The sequence below is a fragment of the Elephas maximus genome, chromosome 18 (assembly GCF_024166365.1).
Source record: "Elephas maximus indicus isolate mEleMax1 chromosome 18, mEleMax1 primary haplotype, whole genome shotgun sequence".
NCBI classification, from domain to species: Eukaryota; Metazoa; Chordata; class Mammalia; order Proboscidea; family Elephantidae; genus Elephas; species Elephas maximus.
In genome coordinates this window covers 8927608-8951815 of record NC_064836.1, presented here as the reverse complement: position 1 = coordinate 8951815, position 24208 = coordinate 8927608, and the positions used below count along the sequence as shown (strand labels likewise).

Here is a 24208-nt window from a genome sequence, read left to right as displayed (position 1 = left end):
TATTCTGTTTATGCCTTGTATTAGGGCTCCTAGGGTTGTCCCTATTTTTTCTTCCATGATCTTTATTGTTTTAGTCTTTATGTTTAGGTCTTTGATCCACTTGGAGTTAGTTTTTGTGCATGGTGTGAGGTATGGGTCCTGTTTCATTTTTTTGCAAATGGATATCCAGTTATGCCAGCACCAGTTGTTAAAAAGAGCAAATAGTCATTTTTACAATGTCAAGTCTTCAACATAACGTGGATAGATTATGCTTTTTTTAATATTAAAGATCGACAAGACTGTCACTATCACTGCCCTACACCATTTTCGCCAGTTGCCCGCAACAGCGCAGACCTCTCCCTCTTTCTCCGGTCGGAATTAAGAGGGCCGGAAGTCTACCAGAGAGCGGCGCCGGGGCGTGGCGGGACCCGTTGCCTGGGAGCGAGGGCGGGACGGTCCACACACAGCAACCGGAAACCCCACCACCTGCGCTTCCGGGGGGCGGGAGGAAGCGGAGGCCCACGCCCGACGCGGCCGCCAGTAGCCAATCAGAAGACGGGGCGGCCATTCAAATTGTGGCCTCTGCTGGAGCCGGCTGCCGGGCGGTGAGTGACCCGGCTGCCGGGCGGTGAGTGACGTGCGAGCGGCCTGGCGGGGTCCCCGGGGTGTTGGGCCCTGGGGAGGGTCCGAGGACGGGTTCTGTGGGGAGAGTGCGGACGCTTCTCCTGCGGAGGACCGCTGCAGTGTGGACGGGTGGTCTGGGCTCAGGTCCTCTGTGCAGCCCGGAGTTCCTGGTCGGCGGCGTCGAGGCCCCCCGAGAGGAAGGGCTCCGCGGGGACCAGGACGCCGGAGTTCAGGGCTCCTCCGCCCAATCTTCTCCCGCTGGGTCTCGCCTAGTCGGCTGCCACGAAGAGGTCCATTCGCCGTCACAGCCCTCGTAGTGACCAGCTGAGGAAGAAGAGGATCACGGGGATGTTTTGGTGTTGGTTCCGACTTGTTTTCTTGCACTAATTCCAGTCTTCTTTAAAATCTGGTGGCGAAACTCCCCAGATTAAAAAAAAAAAAAACCGTACTGATTTATGTAAGTAGCAAATAGTTTTCAGTTGCAGTAGACTTTCCAGGTTTTTTTTTTCTTTTGTTTAAATTCATTTCATGATAGTATGTTGTCATTTAGCGCCGATTCCGACTCATAGTGATCCCAGAAAGGTTGACGGAATGCTTATAAGCTGACGAAGTTTTTTGTAATAATGACTTTTATGTGGAACTTTAAAAGATTTACTTAAACATTGCCCGTTGCCGTCGAGTCGATGCCAACTCACAGCGACCCTATAGGTAGAAATACCCCATAGGGTTTCCAGGGAGTGGCTGGTGGATTCCAACTGTAGACCCTTTGGTTAGCAGCCTAACGCTTAACCACTGAGCGACCAGGGCTTCACTTAAACAGTAACTTCTAATTTGTTCCTGTATAACAATGATTTATGAACTAGTTTGAGCAAGTGTTATTTTACTAGTTCAAATTTAAAGGTTTGTTTATGTCAACTTAAGGAGTTTGCTGCAGAGTAGACTAGAAGCCAGATCTCTTAGCTGTCATCACTGCTGTTCTCTTTCTTCTAAACTTTAATGCCTGATAGATACTGTTGACATATATTTACAAACACATCGCTCTGATTTGTTATCTAATTGCTAGAGAGCAGACTATTTACCTAATCTTGCATAGTTCTCCTAACACGAGCAATTAATGTGTATTACTTATTGTCTGTGGTACTCATTTGTGAATAATCTGCCTTGTGACACCTCTCAATTTAATCTCTTTCATGAAATATTCCTGTATTCAGCATACATTCCACAGGTATTTATAAAAATGCATTGTTCCAGACTTTGACTTAAGTGCTAGGGTTTCCTTTAGGATCTCTCCCCACTTCCAAAGCTGGGACTACTTAAAAAAAGTGTTAATCTGTGTTTTCCGCCTTGACTAAGGAAATGAGAACAGAGGTCTTATCTTTGAAATCTCCACTGGCTATTAGAGGACCTGGCATACAATGAAAACACCAATTGCCGTTGAATTGATTCTGACTCATGGTGATGCCATGTGTGTCAGAGTAAAACTGTTCTCCATAGGGTTTTCAATGGCTGGTTCTTTTAGCAGTAAATTGCCAGGACTTTCTTCTGAGGTGTCTCTGGGTGAACTTGAACCTTCGGCCTTTTGGTTAGCAGCCGAGTGCACTAACCATTTGTACCACCCAGGGACATAATGAGGACTCAGTGAATTTACTTGTTGAATGATGCTTGTAAACTCTTTGAGGGCAGAGATTTGTCTGAAGCTGCTTGGAAGTGATATCGGAGCTGGAGATTGAGTCTTGGAGACTAAAGGTGTCAGCTGAAGCCCTGAAGAAGTGGTGGTTCCGCTGTTAGAGACTGTGTAGTGAGCTGCACATAACCTGGGGGCCGTATTCATATTAAGTGGGTAGATTGAGGAAAAGAGTCCTCTAAAGAGACAGAAAAGACTAACACAAAGGAGGGTCAGAGTTTGGTGTCGATAAAAAGGTAGAGTGTTTGGAAGTAACAGTACCTTGGACTGGAACTGTCACAGAGGGGTCAAGTAGAAGAAGGATCGAAAAGTGTCATTATCACTGCTTTATTCTAATGTATTCCTCTGGGAAGTTACTTTTAAAAATGGGAAGTTCTCTCTATGTTTTTAAAGCCTGTTTAGGGTCTGTGCAATCTAATTTTTTTTCTTTTTTTTTTTGTAGGTTAGCAGCTATTTTTAGAAACTGATATATGAGAAATGGCTGAAAGTCAAATAACCATCCAAAGACGAGCTTAGGTTCTTCAACAGCATCGTTTTTTAAAATAACTTGCTGCCAAAATGTCAGTATACGCTGCTCGTAATCGAAATGACAGCAATATCCTTGGTATTCCTTCTTCCCAAAAGAATTCCTCACTGAATGTCCTCTCCCAAGGTAGTGGACTTAAGCTGCATTCAAAGTCAAATATGTCAGAATGCGAAAATGATGATCCATTATTTGGATCTGCAAGTAAAATCAAAGACGTAAATAGCACTTACGTTATTTCTGCCTGTAAAAAAACGGGAGATCTGCCCCTGACCCCTAAACCTGTAGGTGGATTGACACTTCAGAGAAGAGTTACAAGGGACAAAGAATCATCTTTGCTTGGTAGTGAGCTGGGAGAGACTGCTGAAAAACGTCTTACGTTACAACGTCGTGCTAAAACAGAGTCTATGGAAAAGTGGGAAACAACGCAGAAAATGGGAGGTGAGACAGAAAATACTTGTGCTTCACAGGAAATTAGTAGAAATGTAAAGACTGTAAATACTGATAAAAACTCTTGTGTTGCATCTTCTGTACCTTTAGCTGAAGACTCAAAAAATGTTGAAATGATGACTGATGAAAAATACAAACAGACATTTTCAGCCCCCAGAGATGGAAATGAAAATGGAAATGTTGTGCTTAAGTACTTAAGCCATAGAACACCCACTGGTTCTCGGAGTCATATTGAAGCTGTTAGATCAGGACGCTTGGTAACAAAACCCTCTCAGAACAAGTTGGATATCAGAGTGTCTGGAACAGAAAACTTATATCATAGAAGTATTGGGAAGGACATTGTGAAAAATTCAGCCATTAAATTGGGAGCTTTAGAAAAAGGAAGAACACCTGTGAAATGCGTAACAGAACACAGATTAACGCCAAAGCGCAGTGTGCCTCAGTTGAAGAGCCCAGCTGCATCAGTACTGAAAAATCGAATGCCCAGCCTTCAAGTTAAACAAAGGCCAAAAAGTTCTCTTCTTGGAAATAAAACTGAAAGGTCACAAGAAAATACTCTCCCTCCTGAAGAAGAAGCTGCAGCTCAGAACACCGATACAAAAACAGACCCCTTAAAAGCAGAGAATAGTCAAGTGACCGTGGCAGTACGCATAAGGCCTTTCAGCAAGAGGTACGTAAGTCTTTTAAAATCCAAGGCTAAGTCCATGATATGTAATGCATCTTGCCTCTGGCAAGCCAATGTGCTTATGCATTTTCCAACTTGTTGGCAATATTTTTATGTAAAGAGAACTTTCAGATTTAGTTGTAGTATGTTGATTATTCTCAATGATTGTAAAATGAAAAAAATTGAGAATGTGTATTTTCTAAATCACCAACTTTTTTCTAGATATATTGCTTTTCAAAAGCCTGACTGAGTCACTTGAGTCTCTAATGCAGTCTGCTTTCAAATCTGTAACATATGGCAGCATCCTCTACCTTTCCCTTAAAAAGAGCCCTTACGGGTCACTCATTCCTCAAACAGATCTTTCCAGAACCCTTTCCAGAATGGTGCTCATCACCGTCATCCCATATTGAGAGATAATGATTATAAATGCGGTGATTTATTAGGTTTGATTCTGATGGCAAAAATCTCTCTCCACAAAGTGATTGTAGGTGGAGGTGACAGATTAGGGGTAGGGCTGAAATAGATGGACGTGACAAAATGTGAATGTGATATTTACGTATTTGAAAATATTTTAAGGGAAGACTGAAAAACTTGACAGGGACAGTAGTTTTAATTTGACGATGTGTATCTAAGCAACTTAGAAGGAGATACGGCAACCACTGCAGTGGGAAGGAACTTCTAGTTTGAGCATAAAGGGTCAATCACTAGTTAAAGGCGAGTCATAACAGCGCTATAAGGGCTTACTAGTGAAAATGTGGGGCTAATGATAAGGGGAGAGAGCTGAGAGTGAGCTGATTTGGCTCTTCAGAAAAGCTTCAAGAACCACAATAGGAAAAGAGGCAACATAAAAACAGACCCCGTAGGGACAAAATACAAGATGGCTGACTACACCGAAGGGCCAGGAGCCTGATTCCAGACTCAACAGACAAGCCCTGGAAGCAGGGCTGGGGTGGGGAGGCACTTGTCAAACTGATAAGGCAGGGGTTTCCAGGTTAAACTCTGATCCAAAGTAGAGTTGGGAGGAAAAGGGATATCTGGTGCCAGACTCATTTTTTTTTTTTTTTTTGCATATCTAGAGTACGTGAAAGATTTCCACCCTATTCTGAGGTAAAAGAAGGATGGACATGAAAATCCGTAACTCTAAGGGAGAGGATCTAGAGGAGGGAGTAACTTTCTATAATAGTGACAACAGCTGATAGCTAGGACAGACTTAGGATTCAAACTTACGTTCAGTGGATGTCTTAGTTATCTAGTGCTGCTATAACAGAAATACCACAAGTGGATGGCTTTAACAAAGAGAAGTACTACAGTAAAGTAGGTCAAAAGTCCAGATTCAGGGTGTCAGCTCCAGGGGAAGGCTTTCTCTCTCTGTAGCCTCTGGAGGAAGATCTTTCTCGTCAGTCTTCCCCTGGTTGAGGAGCTTCTCTGCACAGGAACCCTGGGTCTAAAGGACACGTTCTGCTCCCAGTGCTTCTTTCTTGGTGGCATGAGGTCCTCCTGTCTCTCCGCTTACTTCTTTCTTTTGCCTCTCAAGAGATTGCCTCAAGGCACAGTCCAATCTTGTAGGTTGAGTCCTGCCTCACTAACACAACTGCCACCCATCTTCCCTCATTAACATCACAGAGGCAGGATTTACAACATATAGGAAAATCATAGAATACTGGGAATCATGGCCCAGCCCAATTGATACACACATTTTTGGGGGCATAATTCAGTCCATGACAACGGAGTTTTTTGAAATTATAATTTATGCCATTTTTTACACAGATGCGTACCCCAAAACTTCTTTAAAATATATATTTAAGATAAATTTTCAGATTCGAACTGAAGAGTATAAGTAGATTATAGCAGGTGGGATGGGAGAAAGGATTACTCAAGAGAAAAAAAGAGGAAAAATGTTGTGAAAATGGGGTAGATTTTCTGTAAAAGAGATCTGGAACCCCATTTTCCCTTCAAGTGGTGGCATTCGAGCTACTGGAGATGTATTAACGTTTGCTGCTTTACATTTCCACATAAAATTGAAGAATTTTCTTGCCTTTGAGGAATGTTATATTAGCTAGTTTTTATTTTGGGATTAATTTTATTTTTTTCTTTGTGTTTCTTTTTATAGAGAAAAGATGGAAAAAGCATCCCAGGTGGTCTTCATGAATGGAGAGGAAATAACTGTGCAACATCCTGACATGAAACAAGCTTACAATTTTATTTATGATGTTTCATTCTGGTCTTTTGATGAATGTCATCCTAACTATGCTAGCCAGACAACTGTTTATGAGACTTTAGCAGTACCTCTCCTAGAAAGAGCCTTTGAGGGCTACAATACCTGTCTCTTTGCTTATGGTCAGACTGGCTCTGGAAAATCATATACGTAAGTTTTACTGCAAATGTAATATCCAGAAATTATTAAATCTTCTATTAGGAGAAGCAGCATGGTGTGGTAGAAAGTTTTGAAATCACACAGATCTGGGCTCAAATCTCAGCTATTTTATATAGTAGCCATGCAAACTTGGGCAAGTTACTTATCCTTTGGACTTCAGTTTACACATGAGATACAGTTTTCTTTGTAAGTATCATTGACCTCATTTTACTATTAATTATACCTCTCGTATAAACTGAAGCCCAGCGAGGTTATGTATCTTGTAAATATTATGAGAATTAAAAATAAGTCATCTAATAAATGGTAGCTGTGACAATACCTGTCCTAGAAGGAAATACTCAGAATTTTAATGGTAGCTAATATTTTTTGAATTCTTCCTATATTCTCGTCACTGTGCTAAAGGTTGGAGCCCTGGTGGTGCAGTGGTTAAGAGCTCAGTGGTTAACTAAAAGGTTGGCAGTTCGAATCCACCAGGTGCTCCTTGGAAACCCTGCGGGGGAAGTTCCACTCTGTCCTATAGGGTCGCTGGGAGTCGGAATTGACTCGACGGCAACGATTTGATACAGGTGCTAAAGGTTTCACTTGCAGTCTGTCACAACAACCCTCTGAATTAGAGACTTCTATTATTCCCATTTTACAGAAGAAGAAATTGAGGCTTAGTGAGGTTAAGTATCGTGTCCAAGGTCACAGAGTTGATCAGTGTTAAGATCAAGATTTGAATTTAGTCAGATTCGGCTCCAGAGCCTAGGTTCTCAGCTATTAACAAAGATTTAATCAGCTTGCCCTCTGACTCATTTCCTCAGAAAGGATTTAAAAGAAAAACACACACAACTAACTACTTCTATTTTATCCTTATTCATATTTTCCAGGATGATGGGATTTAGCGAAGAACCAGGAATAATTCCAAGATTTTGTCAAGATCTTTTTGCGCAAGTAGCCAAAAAACGAACGCAAGAGGTATGTTCACAGAGTACCTGCAAGCCCGCATATTAGACTAGAAAGCAATCAAATCAAGTGAAAATCAGGGTTATGGTAACTAAAGAAACTAAGGAAACATTTAATGGAAGATGTAGTTCTGATAGCTAGGTCACTCTCCTTTGGAACAGTGGTATGGAAAGGGAGGGTGGGGACTCTGCATTTAGGATCAGTTCTTGCTGGTGTACAGCGATGGAGGGGTCGTCTCTTCTGTCAGCCTTTCTCTGCTTTATTCCTTTTGTGTGTGTATAAACCCATGGCCGTCAAGTTGATTCTGACTCATAGCAACCCTATAGGACAGAGTAGAACCGCCCCATAAGGTTTCCAAGGAGCACCTGGTGGATTTGAACTGCCTACCTTTTGGTTAGCAGCCAAGCTCTTAACCACTGTGCCCCCAGGACTCCTACACTTCTTTATATTCTTCTAACTATAGCCTGAAGCCAAACACATAGTAGGTAGGTATTTAAGAAATGCTTAATGAATTGAATTGAACCTCACCTAGAGGTTAATAAGAAGAACTACAAGGGCTTTTAAAATAAATTGCATGCTGTGTTTCTGTTCCTGCCAGGTCAGCTATCACCTTGAAATGAGCTTCTTTGAAGTATATAATGAGAAAATTCACGATCTCCTGGTTTGTAAAGGTGAAAATGGGCAGAGGAAGCAACCTGTAAGATTAAAACAATTTATTATTTGTCTTTGAGTTCTGTTCTTATAAATGCATGGAATTAGATGAGATTTCAGGATGATATGGCCTAACTTCTTATTAAAATGCTATTATATGATGATTGCGAATGCTTGGGATTAACAGCCTAACTTCTTCGTTATTTCGTAAGTAAGCTGAGAATCATTAGTAGAAATAAATCAGTTATTAAAATACCTCTTTTTATTTTAACCAAGTATCATGTAAAAGTTAAACCATTTGTTACAAGATTTAGTTAGACCACCTAAACATCTAATGCCTAATAGTCTATAAAGCAGTAAAAGTTTTTAAAATTGGTTTTTTATTGTGGAATATGTATTTCAGTGGATTATCTAGCAAATTGGTATTTTATAGAGAATGTTTTCTGTGAAATACAAGGTTTCACAAATACAGAGGCCTTTTTTTTAAACTGCTATTCGAATTAAAAATTTTTAATTTTGAAAAGAACCTTGGAATGCGAACATTAAAATCTAAAGTCAGTTGAGTTGTTCAAGGCTGTGCAGCTTACTCTTGGCAAAATCAAGGAACTTAAAAATAAAACTTGGCATTTTCTTCTCTGTGTTTTTAAATTTCTGGCCACACACAACTTAAAATATATAATGTAAAAATGAAGAAAATGTTAAATGCCTGAAATTTAGTGAGCATGTTTAGAGAGCCACTTAAGAACATATAAGTAAAAGCTACTGCGGAATTTAACTTAAGGGCAAGAAAGCTGTAAGGCATTTGATGCTGTGCTGTATTGTTGCGTATCGTGCACATTTGTGGTGTTGAGGCATTTCTCAGTGCCTTACAGATTTGTTTCTGTGAGAACATTTATGTTTATTTCTGGACATAAAAAAGACAGATCTCTTTACCTTAAACTCAAAATATAGAAAAATAATCGTTTGAAGTTATGTTTATTGCGAAGTATTTGTCATACACTTAACGATGCTAATGTTTGCTTCTGCTAGCTGAGACTGAGGGAGCATCCTATTTCTGGACCCTATGTGGAAGCGCTGTCAATGTAAGTGTTTGACTCCACAGGAGCAAGGAGAAAACGAATGAGTAGAGTGAATGTTGTTCTCCCATAAACCTTATGTTACTTCCATTTGCCTCCCCAGCTTTGAAACCTGCATGGCTATTTAGCCTTCTACGCTTACTACTATTTGATTAAATCTTCTCTCTCTAAATAGAGTCTTAGCTCTTTGTTTTTATATTTGTATTTTTCACAGCATCTATAAGTGCCTGGCATAGGGTATTAATTACACTGAGTATGAAATAAGTATTTGATTTTTCTCCCCTTCACCCTCTTTTCTCCCCATTAAGTTAAACCTTCTCCTTCAACGTGCTTTGTATACCGATTAAGATGAAGAGAGGAGAAGGCACGAAGATGAGCTCAGTTGTTTGATCTGTGCTAAGAGTCATTTGTGTTTCAACACTTTGAATGCTTCTCTTAAAGGAGAGAAAAAGTGATTAGATATGAGTTCAGCTCCATTTATTATATCCAGGATTATGTTGAGACCCAAACATGTATGTATGTGGGCGTGCATGCACACACGTAAAGTAAATCTTTTGATCTCATGGTTGTAGACTTGAATATTATAATGTTAAGATGCTAAGATAAGATACTTCATTGTTTAAGAAAAATCATACTTTTTGGCACAATTAAAACATTATTTTTAGAATAGGCAAATTTGTGGAAGCCACAGTTTATTAGTGGTTACCAGGGGTGGCAGAGAGGGAAAGGGGGCCATTGCTTAGGGGCACTGAGTTTCTGTTCGGGCTGATGGAAGAATTTGGAAGCAGATAGTGGCGATGGTTGCACAGCACGATGAACATGATGGCACTGAATTGTACACGTGAAAAAGTTGAAATGTTAAGTGTTATATATGTTTTTACCACACACACACATGCAGAAAACCATTATTTTATTTCCTTCCCTTGAAGGCTGGGGTAAATGAAAGAGTCTGTGAGAATTAATGTAAAGGTTATTATTGCAGTATGAGAACAATAGTATCATCTGTAAAATCTCGTTTTTTTTTTTTTTAAATAGGAATGTTGTCAGTTCTTACTCTGATATCCAGGTAAGATTGATTTTCTGTGTTTTGTTTTCTTTTCATTAGATAGAAAGGCCATAATCATAAATATTCGTAAGAATATTTCTCCTTAATTGCTGTTTGCATAAACAGAAGGTTAATCTTGTTAATTATCGTAAAATGATTTTGTTTTTTAAACCTTAATCAAAAGTCTTGTTCTTCCAAATTAAAAAAAAAAATGATTATGTCAGTTTGGAGTTATAGAAATAGCCTTTTAAAGGTATTATTTCCTGATTGAGATTTCTGTGACAGAAAAGAAAAAAGTAGACAATGGGAATACAAATGATAAAAGAGAAACATTTATTAATAATCTTATTTTATAAACTAATTTTAAATGTGTGTAATGTTACCGGGTGTGCTTACTTAGCTTTGTTGTTCCATAACTTGTTCCAATAAATTACAGTCTGCAGCTCTGACCTTGCTCGCTTCTTTATTATTAGAGTTGGCTAGAATTGGGAAATAAACAAAGAGCAACTGCCGCTACTGGCATGAATGATAAAAGCTCCCGATCTCATTCCGTTTTCACCCTGGTGATGACCCAGACCAAGGTATTTTTTTTGGTGATTATTTTCGTAGATCAGGTAGTAAATACATTTAAATTTCATGGTTTTCTTCTTTCATTCAAAAGATAAAAGTACTATTATATCAGTAGAAGCATGTACACTAATTCTAAATGACTTTCTGTATATAATGGCAGTGTGTTGTTTTCATTATTTTTATGATCAGTAACACGTGGTAAAAACATATGAGAAAGTAAAAAGATTAAAAAGAAAACAAACTCTGCCATAGGTTCCACTACTCGAATAAAACCTCCCTAGACAGTTTTTGTAGACAGTTTTTGTAGACAGGTATATTATCTTTCAGGTGTTTTATAAGCACACTTAAATTTACAAAATGCAGCCATTGTATGCTATTAAAATTGTTTGCAAAGATCATTTTTAATAACTTTACCTATAGCATTCCATCAACTATTATAATCCGTTAAGTTTTTCTCTACTATGAGAAATTTATGTTGTTTTTAAATGTTTTGCTATTATAATGCCGGGATAAACAACACATTTGTGCATAAAGCTTTTTCTCTATGATTGTTTCCTTCATATAATTGAGTAGTTGTGGGTTTTTATTCTTTTAAAGCCATTTCTTTTATTTTGGCACAGCCCAACCACTGCTCAATGTATTGTTTTTAGTAGAATATGTGAATATTTATACATTGTGAAACTATCACGGATTCAAGCAGGGATGTTTTAAAAAAGAATGGTTGGTAATCTTATAGAATTTTCACTCATGAAGACATGTATTAATAGCAAGTCACTGAAGAACTTAAGTTATTTTAATATCATTTTGCTACAGACGGAATTGGTGGAGGGGGAAGAGCATGATCACAGAATCACGAGCCGCATGAATCTGATAGACCTGGCGGGCAGTGAGCGCTGCTCTGCAGCGCACACTAGTGGAGATCGGCTGAAGGTAAATGTGGGCGGTTTGCATTTTGATAAAATTTAGTCCTGAGAGCATTATTTTCAGGATATTACAAACTGAATAAACTTACCAAAAAAAATGTGTCTTTAGCTGCAGCCTACAGAATACATTGCTGTGGTTTAAAGAGGGATGCAAACACTGTGGTTTGATTATTTTTCACAGAAACATTTTAGCAAGTTTTGAGTCATAGAAAGTTGGTAGCTTATAGAAGAAAGTACTTATTCATTAATTATACAAAGGGAGAAATACATTTTGTGAAATTAGTTTATTGTTGAGCAATTATTTGAAAATTAATTTTTTTTTTTTATCTTATGTATAGGAAGGTGTGAGTATTAACAAGTCCTTGCTGACTTTGGGAAAGGTTATATCCGCACTCTCTGAACAAGCGAACCAGAGGAGAGTTTTTATTCCTTACCGTGAATCAGTTCTTACATGGCAAGTATCTTCTGAAGTCAAATATAGTGAATACTGTGGGAAAAAATAATAGACTAACTTCATATAACACTGGGATAGAGAAGGAATATGGCCTAGTGGTTAACAATATAGACTCCGGAATCAAACTGGATTTGAATCTCAGCTCCGCATCTTAAAAGCTCTGTGACTTTGGACGAATCAGTTAATACTCTGAGCTTCAGTTTCCTCATCTGTAAAATGGGGATAACGTCAACACCTATCTTAGTGTTGTAGTGAGGATCAAATGATTAATGTAAAACTCTTAACACATAGTATGTGCTGTATGAATGTAAGCAACTATTACTGTACTTATTAGTGCCTGATGTGTGAATATATATGCTATTGCCAAACATAAAGTGAAATTAAATGATTTTTGTTTGGTTAGTTTAATTAATTTATATGTATTCAATTTTAAATATATTACATTTAAGTTTACATCTGTTTAGATTTAATTTCTAATTCTGATAAACATTTATATAATTCTGATAAGGACTGTATCTCTATTTGACAGAAATGTATCTTTATAATTGGTTTACTGTAATGTGGCTGCCACCTCAAAACCTATAAGGGAAAATCTGTTTTTATTTTTCCAAGCCTTTTGAAAGTTAAAAATAGTGAAATATATTCTGTATTAATAAAGGATATGCTTTTCAGTCTCATACTCCCTTTTTCCTTAAAATAAGCCTTTTGCATATAGTAGAATACAAAACTTTGGTTTATAGTCCATTCATTATTTTCAACATTTGTTGAACACCTGCTCCAAAAGGTTGTGGTAGCAATGGAAACACACAGACGACCAAGACATATAGTTCCTTTCCTAAAGTCGCTTGCAGTCTGGCAAGGCGAGAGGTATCTTACTAAATAGCTGATAACTAACCACATTTTAAAATCTCTGTACAGATTATTGCTTTACGAAACAATATAAAAAATGAAGAGAAAATACAGTGTTTATGAGATCTAAATATAGCTAGATACCAAAAATTATTAAAATGGTATTTAAGAGCAGCATATTGTTTGTTTTGTGCTTTCTAGGTAATTACTGTTATTCTAGGCTTTGTGAAGCAAAGTCTAATTATGACTTTTTTTTTTTCCTTTAAAGGCTGTTAAAAGAAAGTCTGGGTGGAAATTCAAAAACTGCAATGATTGCGACAGTCAGTCCTGCCGGCAGCAGTATAGATGAAACCCTAAGCACGCTTAGATATGCTAACCAAGCCCGTTTGATAGTCAACATTGCCAAAGTAAATGAAGATATGAATGCTAAGTTAATCAGAGGTGAATATTTTTCTAAAAATTACTTTGCAACAGCTTAGTCTCACAAATTCTAGTCTTGAAAACATGCAATTTAAGGAAATCAGTTTTTTCTACACCTACTTATAATAGATTCTAGTCATCATTCCACAGTGATGGAGGAAGATAGAAGGACAGTGGGAAAAAGAATAAGTAATATGGAAGAAAAACAATCAGAAATTGTTTTAAAGGAGTAGAATATGAGTAAAGGGGAAACAGGAGGCATGGAAAAATAATTTTGCAGACTGAGTACAGATGTGTGTAGCAAATTAACAATAGAGTTATTTATTATTACTTTTTTCTTATGTCCTTTCCTTCATTGCCATTCCATTTATCAGCTCTGTTCTTGCTTAGCCTGTTGATCCAGAGGCTGTTTGATCTTGAGTTTCAAGCACAGGCCTAAATTTGTTTATGCTAAATACTACTTTGTGTTTATGCCTTGGTAATTACTCACCTAGGGTAGACTTTACATACCTGCAAGGAATCTTGATTTATGCCATGTCGTATCCCTGCATATGTGGAGCTACCATCTTTTCACACCCCTTTGTCCTCTGGCCCTTTTTAGCAGCAGAAGGTGAATAGGTACTTCAGAGTTGTGATCCAGAGTAGAATCAGTTTTCTATATCACAGTTTATCCCTTCCTTTTTAGATCTCCTCTATTTTACAAATGGAACCATTTTCATTAGAAATAAGCATTTTGAATTCCAGGTTGAAAAATGTTTGGTCTTTATCCAACATGTCTTACGAGTATGCTCTGCCCTGGACAATCTCAGCTTATGTCTCTTTTTACAGTGTCACTAATAGTACCATCCTTCCCTCTTAAGAGCATCCCACTATGGCCATCCTACTTATGAGGGGGGAAATTCATTAATATGAGAGTACTTTTCCAGGTCAAGCCTAGGTAGAGGTATATAGCTCATGTAAGTAAAGTAAAATTGATTTCTGAAATATTCTGTTTTATTTAATAATATTTAAAAATTCAAATAAAATAGAAGATGGGAGGATTGTACCTGACATGGAAATTATTATGTATTAAATGTGTTTTATCACACATCTTTTTATAAATATTTAGAGTTGAAAGCAGAAATTGAAAAGCTAAAAGCTGCTCAAAGAAACAATCGACATATTGACCCTGAACGATATAGGCTCTGTCGGCAAGAAATAACATCCCTAAGAATGAAACTGCATCAGCAGGAGAAAGACATGGCAGAAATGCAGAGGTGCGATATAGTCAGTACTTTAAATTTTCATTGTGTTTCCTTGGAATCATAGGACGAGTGGGGGCCTGAAGAAGACGCTGAGTCTATCTTTCTCCCTACCTTCTGTATGAATAGAGCACCCCACCCCCAGACAATCATATTTTGAAATATTTCTAGGTTGTTCCCTAATCTTTATTGATGATCTAGCCTCTTGATTCTCAATCTTATATATCAGGATGTCTTTAACTCTATTGTTTTGTTTGTCTTTGGAAAGAGTATGGAAAGAAAAGTTTGAACAAGCTGAAAAAAGAAAACTTCAAGAAACAAAAGAGTTACAGGTATTATTTCAACCTTCTAAACTGATTGCAAATAAAAGAGAAATATGAAAGTAAACATGTAAATTTAATTTCTCAAATACTTATACTGACTCTGTACAAAGCAATACCATGAAGAGAATTAATATAAAGAATTGTTAAGATCAAGATTGTGATTGCTTTCAGCCCATAAGCTAGTTGGAAAGTTGAAATATAAACAAACTATACAGTTATATTCAATTTGACTCAACAAATATTGATTGAATATCTGTGCTGGGCCAGAAACAAGGATTGCCAAACTGTGTAAGGTGCAGTTCTGGCTCTCAGAGAGCTTGTGATTCAGGGAGAGATTTGTAGTTGTTGGATGCTGTCAAGTCGATCATGACTCATAGCGACCTCATGTGACGGAGTAGAACTGCCCTATAGGGTTTTCTTGGCTGTAATCGTTATGGAAACAGATTGCCAGATCTTTCTCCTGCGAACCAGCTGTGTGGCTTCGAACCACTGCCGAGTGCTAACCTGATGCACCGCCAGGGCTCCTTGAGGGAGGTTTACAGTAAAAAGACAACTGAATTGTGATGTGACTTAATTAGCTTTAGCTATATGAAACTGTCATTTTTATAGGTAAAAAGTGGTTGAATACAGGCAGTTTCCTATGATCCAACCTAATGCAATGGAAAGTATGAGATGCAGGAGAGAGGACAGAATCATTTGAGGAGGGTGTTTATCAAGGAGGAAGGGACCGTTAAGCAGTGTGTTGCACAATGAGCAGTAGAGGAATACGTGTTTGAAGGCATGGAGGCCCAACACAGCTTGGATGTCAGAGAATTAAGATATTTTTTATGGCTGGAAATGAAAGCTGGTGACAGAGATCAGACTGGAGAGAGATGCAGGTGAGGAACTTGGATTTAGGTGATTGGGAGCCATTGAAGGGCTTTAAATGGAAAGAGAATGACATAAGCAGTCTTGTATTTAGACAGACACTTGTGGTCATAGTGTGAAAGGTGGATTTAAGAGAGCGAAGACTGTTGATGACAGAAAAGATTACTCATTTAAGAGGTAGCTGTTGCTGTTAAGGCAAGTGATTGTCAGAGCTTGGAGTAAGGCAGTGGCAGTGGGATTGGATAGTGGAGGAATTGGAGTCAAGAGATAGAAAGGAGGTAAAATTGATAGGCTTGGGAATGTTTTTGGATGTAGGGGTTGAGAGAAATGGAAAAGTCAAGAATGAGTCCCAGGTTTCTGAAATACATGTATTGCCATTGTGAAATTGTCAGCTCGCTGTAGTGGTAAACGAAGGAGCCAGATGACAGTGAGTTGAGGAATGACTGAGAGATGAAAAGATAGAGCCACACATGTAGACTCTGAAAAACTTAGGTGAGAATTGCGGGAGTCAGAGATGGGCTTTGAAGTTGAGAGAAGGGTTTGTTTGTTTGTTTTGTGTTTATTTGTTTAAAGGATGAAAGAGACTTGAACATTTTTATAGGAGTCAGAAAGCTCCTTAATGAAGTGAGGTTCTAAAAGAGACTGGAGAAGATAGGTCATTGCCAGTGCCAAAGGTATTGGCAGTAAAGGAAATATTTCATATGATAGGTAGGGAAGTCCTATAAGGATTCAGGGGAAGGGAGGAAAATTCCATGGGAAAGGCCAGTCTGGGAAGCTTGGGTCAGATCTCGATAGGTAGAGAAAAGGAAGAGAGCACTTCAGGAAGGGAAAATTATATGAGAGTAAAGGAGGTGTGCTCGGAAGAGAGGGTGTGGATCAATTTTATTGGAATAAGCAGTTTGTGTAAGGTCATGAGGTGATAAAATTGGAAAAATAAGTTATGGTTAAGAGCTTAATTTCCAGGCCAAGGAATTTGAGTTTTGTCTTACAGGAAGCGAGAAGTCGCTGAAATGTTTGACTAGGGAATTGACATTTTGAGAGTACCTTTGCAAGAGAATTAATCCGCTATGGATGTAAGATGGATTGAAAACAGGAAAAATTGTTGGCAGGGCAATCAGGAGGGTACTATGGTAGGTAGTTCAGGTGTGAATTGATAAGGGCCTGAACTAAGGTGATGGCAGTGAGGATGTGAAACAAGGAACCGATCCGTTCTAAAGACATTTGGCGTGATTTGGTGACAGATTGATATGTGAGTGGGCTGAGGATGGTGAAGGATGAAGAATCAGCGTAACTCTAGGACCTTTAGTATGATTCTAACAGTTATCGGGAAGTCAGGAAGGGGAGATTCTTAGGAGGGCGAAATTCTAAGGAACTTTTAATTTATCGAGACTTCATGTAGAATGATTTAAATTTTTGACTTAGACCATATATTTTAGGTGAGTTTAGCAATTTTGTATTTATCGTTAATGTTAATTTTTTTTTCTGACTTTCACTAGAAAGCAGGAATTACATTCCAAATGGACAACCACTTGCCAAACCTTGTCAATCTCAATGAAGATCCTCAGCTATCGGAGATGTTGCTATATATGATAAAAGAAGGAAAAACCACAGTTGGAAAGTATAAACCAAACTCGAGCCATGATATTCAGTTATCTGGGGCGCTGATTGCTGATGATCATTGGTATGTTAATCTTCTTAAATAAGGCATCTGTTCATTTTTCAGTGGTCTTCTATATCTTGTTAACATGTGGTTACCTTCACTGAGGCATTAGTTTATACTGATTCTTGTATATAATTCTTCAAACTCATCCTCTAGCCAGGAAAACCAGGCATACTCAGTGTTTGTAAGGGTTATAGGTCAGTTATTCTCAGTGTCAAATATTGTGCTCCCTATTTTTGTCTTGGAGCCCTGGTGGCACAGTGGGTAAGAGCTCAGCTGCTAACCAAAAGGTCGGTAGTTTGAATCTACCAGCCACTCCTTGGAAACCCTATGGGGCAGTTCTGCTCTGTCTTGTAGGGTTGCTGTGAGTCGGAATCAACTCGACAGCAACGAGTATATATCTTTGTTTTGGTGTATTTGATCTTTCGTTGGTTGAGGGACACTTTCCTTTCTTAGAATTATAATTATGTGAATGAAAGCAAACTTCTAGCCATCTTAATGACAGAAGTTTTGGTTGGATTGCCAAATTTTAAAATTTTGTTTCATGTGACCTTTACATGAATGGAATGATAGTGTATGTGTTGTTGGGATGGTAGTGTGTGTAAACTGTTTTGACTCTTCATCGTTTTCAAGATTTATCCATGTTGATGCTCTTTCATTTTCACAGCTATGAATCATTCCATTCCAGTATATGAATTTATCTATTATATGATTACAATTTATTTATTTTGCTGGTAGACATTTGGGTTGTTTCTAATTTTTTTGCTGCCACAATATTTCTTTTTGTATTCTTGTATGTGTTTCCTGGTACAAATGTGAAGAGTTTCTCTAGAAAGAGTGTCCCAGTTGCTAGGCTGAGATAATGACCTTACGAGTTCTCAGAGGAGCTGGTAGGAACTTGGGAGACCTGAGCTGCCAGACCAGTCATCTCTCACTGTGAGCACCCTCTCTGTTTACCCCAGTGTGCTGTATAAATATTATAATTTTCTAAGTATGTATAATAATAATTTAAAAAGTTTAAGAAGCACTTAAAGTGTATGTCTAGGAGTAAAGTTGTTTGGTTGAGGGATATGTGCATCTTCAGCTTTATTAGGTAATTTCAAATTGCTTTCCGAAACCATTATCAGTTTCTGCTTCTGTTGGTGGAGCATAGCCATTGCTGCACATCTTTGCCAACACTTGGTGCTGTCAGACTTTAATTTATGCCAGTCTGGTGAATGTTAATTGATATCTCATTGTGGATGCATTTTGCATTTATTTCATTAATTATGAGGTTGATTATCTTTTCATATATCCACTGGCCTTTTTGTTTGCTCTTCTGTGACTTGCCTATTTATGTCTTTTATTCATTTTTCAGTTGGCTTGTTTTTTTTCTTAATAACTTGTAAGAGTTCTTTATATATTCTGCTGGCCAAACCCGTGTGGGTTTTATGTGTTGCAAGTATCCCTTAATGAGTGTGTGCTTCACCTTTCCACTCTTTGTGCTGCGTTTGGCGGATGGAAGTTCCTGATCTGACTGCAGTGCATGTCATCAGTTTTGTCCTTTGTGGTTGTCAATTTTTGTATCTTGTTTAAGAAATCCTTTCTACATTGAGATCATAGAGATGTTTGTCTAAATTTTCTTATAGATGTTTTCAAGTTTTGTTTTCACATTTAAGTTGTCTGGAATTTTTATTTGTTAAGAAGTTGGGATCTAGATTCATTTGTTTTCCATGTGAATAACTTGTTGTCCCAGTACTACACATTACCCCTAAATGCCAAAAAAAAAAAACCCAAACCTGTTGCCATTGAGTTGATTCTAACTCATAGCAACATACAGTGTATTGCTTTTTTTGTGATCTGTACTGCTCATATAACAAATTTTCAAAAATTTGGAAGTCTGTTTCTTCTCTCTGATACCCTATGGACTTAGTTACTTTAGCTTTATAATAAGTCTTTATATCCGGTAGAGAAAATCCTCTCGTTTTTCAGATCCATTTGCTCTTTAATTAAGTAATTGTTTTGTATAACAGAAATGCAATATTACTTCTATTAGTGGCAAAGATACAGAACAAGCTCTGAAAGAGTTAAGAGTCTAGTAGGGGATGAGGAAGCCCCCACTTGCCTCTCACTCTGTTGGTCCTTGCTTAGTACAGTCATCAGCCTTTGTCTTATTCCCTGGACTGTAAACTCCGTGAGAGCTGGTTTCATGTCTGTCTTCACTGTTGACACATATCTGGCATGCAGGGATACAGTGAATATAGGAACTTCAATACCCATCAGTATATATTGTGTTAGATGAGTACTACATACTTAGAGCTTAAAAGTAAAGAGAAGGAAGAGTCTGCTTCCTGCTGAGACGTAAAGAAAAGCTTCTTACAGCTCTAGCTTTTCAGTTGGGTTGAAGGATGATAGAGATAAGGGAAAGGATGGCCTTTGTTGAAGGAATGACTCAAACAAGGGAGGAAAGCTAATATTAAGGCAAATTCATGGTACTGAAAAGTTTGAGTATGAGGTGGGGTTCTTCTGGGAAAATGTAGCAAATAAGGGATATTGGTGGTTAGAACCAGAATGTGGAAGTTCCAGAATGGTAGACTAAGAAATTTTTTTTTTTTTAAATAATTTTTATTGTGCTTTAAGTGAAAGTTTACAAATCAAGTCAGCATGTCACATATAAGCTTATATACCCCTTCCTCCATACTCCCACTTACTCTCCCCTTAATGAGTCAGCCCGCTCCCTCCTTCCAGTCTCTCCTTTAGTGACGGTTTTGCCAGTTTCTAACCCTCTCTACCCTCCCATGTCCCCTCCAGACAGGAAATGCCAACACAGTCTCAAGTGTCCACCTGATACAAGTAGCTCTCTCTTCATCAGCATCTCTCTCCAACCCATTGTCCAGTCCCTTCCATGTCTGATGAGTTGTCTTCGGGAGTGGTTCCTGTCCTGGGCCAACAGAAGGTTTGGGGACCATGACCGCCGGGATTCCTCTAGTCTCAGTCAGACCATTAAGTCTGGTCTTTTTATGAGAATTTGGGGTCTGCCTCCCACTGATCTCCTGCTCCCTCAGGGGTTCTCTGTTGTGCTCCCTGTCAGGGCAGTCATTGGTTGTGGCTGGGCGCCATCTAGTTCTTCTGGTCTCAGGATGATGTAAGTCTCTAGTTCATGTGGCCTTTTCTGTCTCTTGGGCTCATAGTTATCATGTAACCTTGGTGTTCTTCATTCTCCTTTGATCCACGTGGGTTGAGACCAATTGATGCACCTTAGATGGCCACTTGGTAGCATTTAAGACCCCAGATGCCACACTTCAAAGTGAGATGCAGAATGTTTTCACAATAGAATTATTTTGCCAATTGACTTAGAAGTCCCCTTAAGCCATAGACCCCAAACCCCTGCCCGTGCTCCGCTGACCTTTGAAGCATTCAGTTTATCCTGGAAACTTCTTTGCTTTTGGTCCAGTCCAGCTGAGCTGACCTTCCCTTCACCTAAAGTAGTTCTTATCTACTAACTAATCAGTAAATAACCCTCTCCCACCCTCCCTCCCTCCCCCTCCCGTAACCACAAAAGAATGTGTTCTTCTCAGTTTATACTGTTTCTCAAGATCTTATAATAGTGGTCTTATACAATATTTGTCCTTTTGCCTCTGACTGATTTCACTCAGCATAATGCCTTCCAGGTTCCTCCATGTTATTAAATGTTTCACAGATTCGTCACCGTTCTTCATTGATGCGTAGTATTCCATTGTGTGAATATACCATAATTTATTTAACTGTTCATCCGCTGATGGACACCTTGGTTGCTTCCAGCTTTTTGCTATTGTAAACAGTGCTGAAATAAACATGGGTGTGCATATATCTGTTTGTATGAAGGCTCTTGTTTCTCTAGGTTATATTCCGAGGAGTGGGATTTCTGGGTTGTATGGTAGTTCTATTTCTAACCGTTTAAGATAACGCCAGATAGATTTCCAAAGTGCTTGTACCATTTTACATTCCCACCAGCAGTGTATAAGAGTTCCAATCTCTCCGCAGCCTCTCCAACATTTATTATTTTGTGTTTTTTGGATTAATGCCAGCCTTGTTGGAGTGAGATGGAATCTCATCGTACTTTTAATTTGCATTTCTCTAATGGCTAATGCTCGAGAGCATTTTCTCATGTATCTGTTAGCTGCCTGAATATCTTCTTTAGTGAAGTGCATGTTCATATCCTTTGCCCACTTTTTGATTGGGCTGTTTGTCTTTTTGTGGTTGAGTTTTAACAGAATCATATAGATTTTAGAGATCAGGCGCTGGTCGGAGATGTCATAGCTGAAAATTTTTTCCCAATCTGTAAAAATCTGTAGGTGGTCTTTTTACTCTTTTGGTGAAGTCTTTAGATGAGCATAGGTGTTTGATTTTTAGGAGCTCCCAGTTATCTGGTTTCTCTTCGTCATTTTTGGTAATGTTTTGTATTCTGTTTATGCCTTGTATTAGGGCTCCTAAGGTTGACCCTATTTTTTCTTCCATCATCTTTATCGTTTTAGTCTTTATGTTTAGGTCTTTGATCCACTTGGAGTTAGTTTTTGTGCATGGTGTGAGGTATGGGTCCTGTTTTTTTGCAAATGGATATCCAGTTATGCCAGCACCATTTGTTAAAAAGACTATCTTTTCCCCAATTAACTGGCACTGGGCCTTTGTCAAATATCAGCTGCTCATATGTGGATGGATTTATAACTGGGTTCTCAATTCTGTTCCACTGGTCTATGCGCCTGTTGTTGTACCAGTACCAGGCTGTTTTGACTACTGTGGCTATATAATATGCTCTAAAATCAGGTAGAGTGAGGCCTCCCACTTTCTTCTTCTTTTTCAGTAATGCTTTACTTATCTGGGGCTTCTTTCCCTTCCATATGAAGCTGGTGATTTGTTTCTCCATCACATTAAAAAATGTCACTGGAATTTGGATCGGAAGTGCATTGTATGTATAGATAGCTTTTGGTAGAATAGACATTTTTACTATGTTAAGTCTTCCTATCCATGAGCAAGGTATGTTTTTCCACTTCTGTAGGTCCTTTTTAGTTTCTTACACTAGTACTTTGTAGTTTTCTTTGTGTAAGTCTTTTACATCTTTGGTAAGATTTATTCCTAAGTATTTTATCTTCTTGGGGGCTACTGTGAATGGTATTGATTTGGTGATTTCCTCTTCGATGTTCTTTTTGTTGATGTAGAGGAATCCAAGTGAGTTTTGTATGTTTTTCTTATAACCTGAGACTCTGCCAAACTCTTCTATTAGTTTCAGTAGTTTTCTGAAGGATTCCTTAGGGTTTTCTGTGTATAAGATAGTGTCATCTGCAAATAAAGATAATTTTACTTCCTCCTTGCCAATCCGGATGCCCTTTATTTCTTTGTCTAGCCTAATTGCTCTGGCTAGGACCTCTAGCACAATGTTGAATAAGAGCGGTGACAAAGGGCATCCTTGTCTGGTTCCCGTTCTCAAGGGAAATGCTTTCAGGCTCTCTCCATTTAGAGTGATGTTAGCTGTTGGCTTTGTATTAAAAAAAAAAAAAAAATTATTTTTTTATTTTGGCTTTGTATAGATGCCCTTTATTATGTTGAGGAATTTTCCTTCAATTCCTATTTTGCTGAGAGTTTTTATCATGAATGGGTGTTGGACTTTGTTAAATGCCTTTTCTGCATCAACTGATAAGATCATGTGGTTTCTGTCTTTTGTTTTATTTATATGGTGGATTACATTAATGGTTTTTCTAATATTAAACCAGCCTTGCATACCTGGTATAAATCCCACTTGGTCGCGGTGGATTATTTTTTGATATGTTGTTGAATTCTGTTGGCTAGAATTTTGTTGAGGATTTTTGCATCTATGTTCATGAGGGATATAGGTCTGTAATTTTCTTTTTTTGTGGTGTCTTTACCTGGTTTTGGTATCAGGGATATGGTGGCTTCATAGAATGTGTTGGGTAGTATTCCATCATTTTCTATGCTTTGAAATACCTTTAGTAGTAGTGGTGTTAATTCTTCTCTGAAGGTTTGGTAGAACTCTGCAGTGAAGCCGTCCGGGCCAGGGCTTTTTTTTGTTGGGAGTTTTTTGATTACCTTTTCAATCTCTTTTTTTGTTATGGGTCTATTTAGTTGTTCTACTTCTGATTGTGTTAGTTTAGGTAGGTAGTGTTTTTCTAGGAATTCATCCATTTCTTCTAGGTTTGCAAATTTGTTAGAGTATAGTTTTTAATAATAATCTGATATGATTCTTTTAATTTCATTTGGGTCTGTTGTGATGTGGTCCTTCTCGTTTCTTATTTGGGTTATTTGTTTCCTTTCCTGTATTTCTTTAGTCAGTCTAGCCAATGGTTTATCAATTTTGTTAATTTTTTCAAAGAACCAGCTTTTGGCTTTGTTAATTCTTTCAATTGTTTCTCTGTTCTCTAATTCATTTAGTTCAGCTCTAATATTTATTGTTTATTTTTTTCTGGTGCCTGATGGATTCTTTTGTTGCTCGCTTTCTATTTGTTCAAGTTGTAGGGACAGTTCTCTGATTTTGGCCCTTTCTTCTTTATGTATGTGTGCATTTATCAATATAAATTGACCTCTGAGCATTCCTTTTGCTCTGTCCCAGAGGTTTTGATAGGAAGTGTTTTCATTCTCGTTGCATTATATGAATTTCTTTATTCCCTCCTTAATGTCTTCTATAACCCAGTCTTTTTTCAGGAGGGTATTGTTCAGTTTCCAAGTATTTGATTTCTTTTCCCTGATTTTTCTGTTATTGATTTCCACTTTTATGGCCTTGTGGTCTGAGAAGATGCTTTGTGATATTTTGGTGTTTTGGATTCTGCAGAGGTTTGTTTTATGACCCAATATGTAGACCAAGGAATATTGATGGGAGAGTAGATAGAACTAGGAAGGGAGTGGAACAAGAAGACCT

The 24208-nt window shown here is 38.1% G+C and overlaps 1 protein-coding gene across 4 annotated transcripts in view; it reads left to right on the top strand.

Moving 5' to 3' along the window:
- Positions 1–565: 565 nt before the first annotated feature.
- The window catches only part of KIF14 (kinesin family member 14), a 72953-nt gene continuing 49310 nt past the window's right edge, over positions 566–24208 (top strand). The window contains exons 1-15 of one of the 4 annotated variants that reach the window (XM_049858406.1): positions 566–1060; positions 2730–3251; positions 3351–3930; positions 6035–6289; positions 7168–7255; positions 7842–7940; positions 8924–8976; positions 10006–10036; positions 10489–10596; positions 11399–11515; positions 11847–11962; positions 13080–13252; positions 14340–14487; positions 14741–14804; positions 17159–17343. In XM_049858406.1, coding sequence (XP_049714363.1) covers positions 2846–3251; positions 3351–3930; positions 6035–6289; positions 7168–7255; positions 7842–7940; positions 8924–8976; positions 10006–10036; positions 10489–10596; positions 11399–11515; positions 11847–11962; positions 13080–13252; positions 14340–14487; positions 14741–14804; positions 17159–17343 — 2423 coding nt within the window. In that variant the 5' untranslated portion in view covers positions 566–1060; positions 2730–2845. Of the gene's footprint in view, positions 1061–2729; positions 3931–6034; positions 6290–7167; positions 7256–7841; positions 7941–8923; positions 8977–10005; positions 10037–10488; positions 10597–11398; positions 11516–11846; positions 11963–13079; positions 13253–14339; positions 14488–14740; positions 14805–17158; positions 17344–24208 lie in introns of all 4 variants that reach the window. The other 3 variants (XM_049858404.1, XM_049858403.1, XM_049858405.1) reach the window with 3 other exon arrangements.